Source organism: Triticum dicoccoides, unplaced genomic scaffold, assembly GCF_002162155.2.
Source record: "Triticum dicoccoides isolate Atlit2015 ecotype Zavitan unplaced genomic scaffold, WEW_v2.0 scaffold209474, whole genome shotgun sequence".
In the NCBI taxonomy this organism is placed as follows: Eukaryota; Viridiplantae; Streptophyta; class Magnoliopsida; order Poales; family Poaceae; genus Triticum; species Triticum dicoccoides.
This window is the reverse complement of record NW_021237574.1, coordinates 1-8,104: the sequence shown is the minus strand read 5'-3', so window position 1 is coordinate 8,104 and position 8,104 is coordinate 1. Positions and strand designations below refer to the sequence as shown.

General features: G+C 39.0%; 1 protein-coding gene across 2 annotated transcripts; it reads left to right on the top strand.

Annotated features, from left to right (window-relative positions):
• The first annotated feature begins 1,715 nt into the window (after window positions 1–1,715).
• On the top strand, window positions 1,716–8,098 carry LOC119345150. Of its 2 annotated transcripts, XM_037615342.1 has the most exons (9): window positions 1,716–2,104; window positions 2,225–2,611; window positions 3,583–3,966; window positions 4,042–4,428; window positions 4,787–5,176; window positions 5,483–5,872; window positions 6,175–6,561; window positions 6,844–7,233; window positions 7,530–8,098. In XM_037615342.1, exons 1-9 carry the CDS (start codon window positions 1,802–1,804, stop codon window positions 7,938–7,940), a joined length of 3,429 nt encoding a protein of 1,142 aa, XP_037471239.1. In that variant the 5' UTR covers window positions 1,716–1,801; the 3' UTR covers window positions 7,941–8,098. The 2 variants fall into 2 exon arrangements, with proteins under 2 accessions (XP_037471239.1, XP_037471240.1); XM_037615343.1 differs by lacking the exons at window positions 5,483–5,872; window positions 6,175–6,561.
• The last annotated feature ends 6 nt before the right edge of the window (window positions 8,099–8,104 follow it).

Genomic DNA, 8,104 nt, shown 5'->3' with positions numbered 1-8,104 from the left:
TTAGCTAATTGGGCTGAGAAATGCCCTCTTGGCCTAATGGCTACGTTTTAGTCCCCACCGTTGATTCAATTAAGGGGGGAGGGATCCCACAAGTGCAGAAAAACCTAGCTATGGCGTGGAAAAACGGCCTTGCTGGCGTGGACACCCGGCGCCACCAATATGTCACCATTATTAAGAAATGGTGGCGGCATTGGAGTCCACCTCAGCAGTATTTTAGATACCGATGGCGTTAGATATAGTTGCACGACAGCAGTATAATATGTGCCTACAGCGTTTCGAATTTTCCCTATGCCATAAATAACCTTGGAGGCGTTGCATTTCCTCCGCATGCCATTATTTATTTTGAAAGTATCGGAAAAAACGCTACCACGACAGCGGAAAAATGGTGTCGTGGCCCGTGACAGCGTTTTTTCTGATCAAATATATTGTAGAGCGACGTTGGCATGCCAGAATAAGGAAACATATAACATTAGTTAAAACACATCCACGATAATTATGTATAGCACTTAATTAAGATGGATAGGGAAAGTTTTGAAGTACGATAAGACAGAACTACATGTAGTTGATCAAGTAGTGTACAGAACCACAACAACATATAGCTAGATGTCACTATCCTATTACATTAATTAATATGTAATATGATCAGAATAAGGATCATTAACGTATTTCTCTGACTGATCCGCAAGAGAACAGATGTACTGAAGTTGTGGCTAGCCGTTTTTCCACTAGTATGTACTGAAGCACAAGTGTAAATTGAAATGTCTGATGGAGGTCCATATATACAACAGATATGATGGCCAGAAACATCCAATCAGTAAAACGGATGGCCAGAAACGTAGAGGACGTGAGAGGTTTGGGATTAGGTGCAGTTTTACTGTCCTAAATAAGTTTAGCATTTCATATTTCGTTCTAAACATGGATATAGGTGCAACTATTACACAAAAGCTACACTTTAGAAACAGAGGGAATATTATTTTACTTTATCTTTTTGTTCCGAGTGATCTCACTTTAAATTCACGGGAACTCATTGCAATATGCCCTACTGAATTACATTCTACTTGACTACTCGGTACATGTGATGTGTGTAATTGCAGTTCCTTGGACGCAACTTTTTCCAATGTAATTCTGTTTTTCAATGATTTTGAGCTACGGGACCACTGGCTAGTCAGCTTAACTGCACTTAGCATCACAATTTAGCTTCGCTCATCTATACCAATTTTATCGCAGACAAGGTTATTGTGTCCTATGGATCATCAATGTTCCAAAGATGAAGCATTTTTTGGAGCATGGTATAAACAATATGGGTCTAAAAGACATTGCTTAAGAGTATAGTTTTGTTACATTTTTAATATAAATCATGTTTGTTTGTTTAAGTTACTAGTACGCAATATCTTGACCTGAGCAATTAAGAATAAGAAAAATTTGGACTGTACATATATCCTTCTTAATGCAAACCGATCTTTCCTTTATCCAGAAAAAGAGAGCAAAAGTAACGGCACTACCAAACCCCAACTTCACACTTCACATCCACGGTTTGTGCAAAAGCAAAATAAGATGGCAAACCATCATTTGAGTCCAAAAATCAGGCATGATCCAAGTCTCGCACCATAATTGTTGTGTGGTGAACTAAAAATTTAGTCCACTAGTGTTGATGATGATGTTGTATGATCCCATGGTTTACCCGACCAAATTAAACACCGACTTGTTCATTTTTTGGCAGACAAGCCCACCATATACCTCAGAGGAGCTGATCCGATTTGACCCACCTGAGCTCAGCTTCCCCTACAAGCCAAACAAAACGATGGTGTCCTCTGTTAATATGGTCAACAATACAGATTACTCCGTCGGTTTTAACAATCATATCGACAAAGGAACTTTGGTGTCCTACTACACAAAACCGCAGAGAGGAATTATGCCACCAAGATCCACTCAAAGGCTTGTAGTAAGAAGGGAACTAAGGAAAAAGGAACAAGCAGAAGACATCCAGGGGGAAGGCAAGTTCTTTATGGGGAACATGATTGTGGTAGAAGGCATCGAAGCCAGTGACCTCACTCGCTTGGTGCCTGATAAAGAAAATACAATGTTGCCCATTGTCTTTCAGAAGGTAAGTATCTGAATTATATAGTACAACGGAAATTTCTGTATTATATATTTCGGACCAGAGTATTGTGCAAACACTATATTTCGGGCTCCTCGAACAAATGTGTCTCTTCTTTTTTTGCAGACAAGCTTACTAAGCACCTCAGACGAGTTGATCCAGTTTGATCCTCCCCAACTCCGCTTCCCCTTCTTGCCCAACAAGAGAGTGTGTATGGTGTGCTCAATTAAAATAGTCAATGTGACAGATCACTATGTTGGTTTCAACAATTGGTACAGGAAGAGCAATTCAGCGAGGTACAATGCAACTCCGGTCCGAGGAATCCTGCCACCACGGTCCACACAAGAACTCAAGGTAATAAGGGTACCAAAAGAAAATGAATCACAGGACATGCCGTGCAAAGATGTCTTTGGTGTATGGAATGGCGTTGTGATGGAAGGCATCGAAGCTACAGATCTATATAATTACATGAATGTTGAAGATAGTAAGCAGTTGCCCATAGTTTATACAAAGGTGAGTTTCCTAAACTATCTAATTTAGAAGGTTTTACCTCCTAAAACACTTCGAACATATCTGAATATGTATCCAGAGTTTGGTCCTGTTCTTGATCACGATGGTTCTGGCAATGGAACTGCTCATCAATTAATAACCGTAAACCGGCAAGGTTACAGTTTCGTGAGTATAAGTTTAGCATTTGACTGTTTGATTCTAAACATGAATGCATGTGCATAAATTACACTAAATTATTTTACTTAATCGTTTGTTCCAAGTGAGCTCACTTTAAACTCACGGAACTCATTGCAATATATCCTGCAGAATGACATTCTGTGTGGTTTGTTTAATTGCAGTTCCTTGGACGCAACTTTTTCCGAAAGTTATACTGTATTTTCAATGATTTTGACCTACGGGACAACTAGCTAGTCAGCTTAGCTGCACATAGCATCACAATGTAGCTTCCTGATCTATACCAATTATATTGCGGACAAGGTCAGTGTGTCCTATGGATCATCATTGTCCCAAAGATGAAATATTTTCTGAAACATGGTATAAATAATACAGGTTGAAAAGTGATTTCTTAAAAGTATAGAATCGTGATAGTTGTAATATAAATGGTGGTTTGTTTGTTTAAGTATTTAGTCCGTAATATCTTGATCTGAGCAATTAATAATAAGAAAAACTTGCACTGTACGTATGTCCTGCTTAATGCAAATCGATCATTCCTTTTTTGAGAAAAAAAGAGAGAGCAAGGGTAACGACAAACCAAACCCCAAATTCACATTTCACATCCTCTATTCGTGCGAAAGGAAAAAAAGATGGCAGACCATCATTTGAGTCAAAAGGAAAACATTTCACAACCCCGCCTTCTGTCATGATGGTTGTGTGATGAACTAACAATATACTCACTTGTGTTGATGATGATGTTGTATGATCCCATTGTTCACCTGACCAAATTAAAGCACCGATGTGTTCATTTGTTTTGGCAGACAAGCCCACCATCTACCTCAGAGGAGCTAATCCGATTTGACCCACCTGAGCTCAGCTTCCCCTTTCAGCCAAACAAGACAATGGTTGCATCCGTTAATATGGTCAACAATACAGATTACTCAATAGGTTTTAATAATCATATCGACAAAGGGACTTTGGCGTCGTACTACACAAAACCGCAGAGAGGAATTATGCCACCAAGATCCATTCAAAGACTTGTAGTAAGAAGGGTACTAAAGAAAAAGGAACAAGCAGAAGACATCCAGGGGGAAGACAAGTTCTTTATGGGGAACGTGATTGTGACAAAAGGTGTCGAAGCCAGCGACCTCAGTGATTTAGTGCCTGATAAAGACAATGCCCGGTTGCCCATTGTCTTTGAGAAGGTAAGTTCTCGAATTGTGGACGGCAAATTTTAATTACAATATATTCTTGCCCTGTCCAACAATTTTTTTTTGCAGACAAGCTTGTTATGCACCTCGGATGAGTTGATCCGATTTGATCCTCCTGAACTCTGCTTTCCCTTCTTGCCAAACAAGAGGGCGCCTGTATTGTACTCAGTTAAAATATTCAATGTTACAGATTACTGTGTTGGTTTCAACACATGGGTCTACCCGCGCAATTCTGCAAGATACCGCATAATTCCCTCTAAAGGAATCCTGCCACCACGGTCCACACAAACAGTCAAGATCAAAGGGGTGCCAAAAGAAAAGGCACCAGAAGACACACGATGCAAAGACGTGATTGGTGTGTGGAATTCCATTGTGACTAAAGGTGTCAAAGCTAGCGATTTCATTAATTACATGGATGTAAATGAGAGTAAGCAATTGCCCATTGTTCTTAAAAAGGTAAGTTTCCCAAGTATTATCTACATTATCGTTCTTAAATTTGCATTTTCATACCATTGTTCTTTCCCTCACAGACCCTTCAAATGTATTCGAATATCTATCCTAACTATTGATCCTATTCTTCCGTATCGAAATATTTAATCCTTTTCTTAATCATGATGGTTCTGGCGATGGAATTGCCCATCAATTAATAGATGTGCACCAGCATGATTACAATTTAGTGAGAATAAGCTTAGGGTTTGATTGTCTTCATGGTAAACCTGCACACATGAGTAACTATTACGCTAACTGTGCCATTATTTAGAAACGAGGGAATATTGATTCCACAGCCACATTCTTTCTCTTGTTTTTTTTGTAGACAACCTTATTATGCGCCTCAGCTGATTTGATCCAGTTTGATCCTCCTGAGCTTCGCTTCCCCTTCTTGCCAAACAAGAGGGTGCCCATGGCGTGCTTTATTAAAATAGTGAACACTACAGATCATTGCATCGGTTTCAATTCATGGAATTACAAGAGCAATTCAGCCTTGTACCGCATGACTCCAGTCCAAGGAATCCTGCCGCCAGGTTCCACAGAGGTACTCAAGATAAAAAGGGTAGCACGGGAAAATGAATCAGGAGACATGCAGTGCAAAAACGTCGTCTTTCATGTGTGGCAAGGCATTGTGACTAAAGGTGTCGAAGCTACAGATTTAACTGCTTACATGGATGCTGGAGAGACTATACAGTTGCCCATAGTTTTTACAAATGTAAGTTTCCTAACGATCTAATTTATTGGTTTAAATTTTCATTTACGTACCATTGTTCTTTCTCTCACAAACCCTTCTAACATAACTGAACATATACGAGTATGTTTAAGACAATGCAATTGCCCATCAAGTAATGGATGTTCACCAGCAAGATTACAGTTCATAAGTATAAGTGTAGATTTTCACTTTTTTCCATTGTAAACCTGGATACATGTGAAACTACTATTACACTAAATGTGCCACTATTTAGAAACGAGGGAATATTGATCCATACTTGTATTATTTCTCTCTCTTTTTTTTTGGCAGACAGACTTATTATGCACCTCAGACTATTTGATCCAGTTTGATCCTCCTGAGCTCTGCTTCCCCTTCTTACCAAACAAGAGGGTTCCCATGGTGTGCTTTATTAAAATAGTGAACGCTACAGATCATTGGGTCGGTTTCAATTCATGGACCTATGAGAGCAATTCAGCATCATACTACATGACTCCGGACTCAACAATTCTGCCACCAGGTTCCACACAGGTACTCATGATAAAAAGGATAGCAAATGAAAATGAATCAGAAGACATGTGGCGGAAAGACGACTATTTTTTCTTGTGGAATAGTATTGTCAATGAAGATATTGAAGCTAGCGATTTAATTGACTGCATGGATGTTGAAGAGAGTAAGCGGTTGCCCGTAGTTTTTACGAATGTAAGTTTCCTAACAATCTAATTTATCCGTCTAAATTTTCATTTATATACCTTTTCCTTTTCCCTCCCAAACCTGTCTAACATGACTGGATATATATCACTATGGTTTGGCAACGAAATTGCCAATCAATTAATAGTCGTACACCAGCAAGATGACAATTTCATGAGTGTAAGTTTAGGTTTTGGCTGTCTTGATTGTAAACATGTATACAGGCGTAACTGCTATTACGGTAAATGTGCCACTATTTCAAAACGGCGGAATATTGATTCCACAGCCGCATTCCTTTCTTGTTTTTTTTGCAGACAACCTTATCATGCACCTCAGCTGATTTGGTCCAGTTTGATCCTCCTGAGCTTCGCTTCCCCTTCTTGCCAAACAAAAGGGTACCCATGGTATGCTTTATTAAAATAGTGAACTCTACAGATCATTGTGTCGGCTTCAATTCATGGACCTACGAGGGTACTTCAGCATCGTACCAAATGACTCCGGATCCAGGAATCCTGACACCAGGTTCCACAGAGGTACTCATGATAAAAAGGGTAGCAAATGAAAATGAATCCGAAGACATGCAATGCAAAGACGAATTTTACTTGTGGAATTGTATTGTCAATGAAGACATCGAAGCTAGCGATTTAATTGACTGTGAGGATGAAGAAGATAGTAAGCGTTTGCCCATAGTTTTTACAAATGTAAGTCTCCTTAGTCTAAATACCTTTTTTCTTTCCCTCGGAAACCCTTCTAACATAGCTGAATAAATATCAGTATGGTTCTGGCAAGGAAATTGCCCATCAATTTACAGAAGTACACCAGCAAGGTTACAATTTCGTGATTATTTAGTTTAGGTGTTGGCTGTCTTCATTGAAAACCTAGATATAGGTGTAACTACTATTAAGCTAAATATGCCACTATTTTGAAACGAGCGAATATTGATTCCACAGCCGCATTCTTTCTCTAATTTGTTTTCTTTGCAGACAAGCTTATTATGCACCTCAGACGATTGGTTACAGTTTGATCCTCCAGAGCTCCACTTCCCCTTCTTGACAAACAAGAAGGTGCCCATGGTGTTCTTTATTAAAATAGTGAACGCTACAAATCATTGTGTCGGTTTCAATTCATGGACCTACGAGAGTACTTCGGTGTCGTACCACATGACCCCGGACCCAGGAATCCTGTCTCCAGGTTCCACACAAGTACTCATGATAAAAATGATAGCAAATGAAAATGAATCAGAAGACATGCAGTGCAAAGATAACTTCCTTTACTTGTGGAATAGTATTGTGAATGAAGATATCGAAGCTAGTAATTTGATTGACTGCGAGGATGAAGAAGATAGTAAGCGGTTGCCCATAGTTTTTACAAATGTAAGTTTCGTAATTATCTAATTTATCTATCTATATTTTCATTAATTTCATGTTCTTTCCCTCCCAAATCCTTTTATCGTAACTGAATATATATCAGTATGGTTCTGGAAAGGAAATTGCCAATAAATTAGTAGAGGTACACCAGCAAGATTATGATTTCGCAAGTATAAGTTTAGGTTTTGACTGTCTCATTGTAAACCTAGATACAAGTGTAACTACTATTACGCTAAATGTGCCACTATCCAGAAACGAGGGAATATTGATTCCATGGCTTCATCATTTCTCTTTTTTTATAGGCAAGCTTATTATGCACCTCAGAGAATTTGATCCAGTTTGATCCTCCCGAACTCCGGTTCACCTTGTCAAACAACAGGGTGTCAAAATTGTGCTCAGTTGAAATAGTTAATGCTACAGATCACTGCATTGGTTTTAACGCATGGGGCAATGATAGCAATTCATCCCGGTACGACACAACTCCCGGGCAAGGAATCCTGCCACCACGGTCCACACAAGTACTCAATGTAAGAAGGGAACTGAAGGAAAAGGAATCAAAAGACATGCTGTGCAAAGACGATGTGTATAGTGTGTGGTATGGCATTGTTTCAGAAGGTATCAAAGCTACAGATTTAAGTGTTTACGACGATGCTGAAGAGAGTAAGCAGCTACCCATAGTTTTCACAGAGGTGAGTTTCTTAACTAGCATCTAATATATATTACAAAAAGTCCGTCGCAAATAATAATTTTTCAACAAAATTCGTATTGGGATATCTTAGAATATTTAATGAAGTATATTGAGAATGATAAAAAGGTATAATCGATGCGTATACGAGGTATATATTGAAGGTGGGAGTACATAATTCCAGGAGACTGA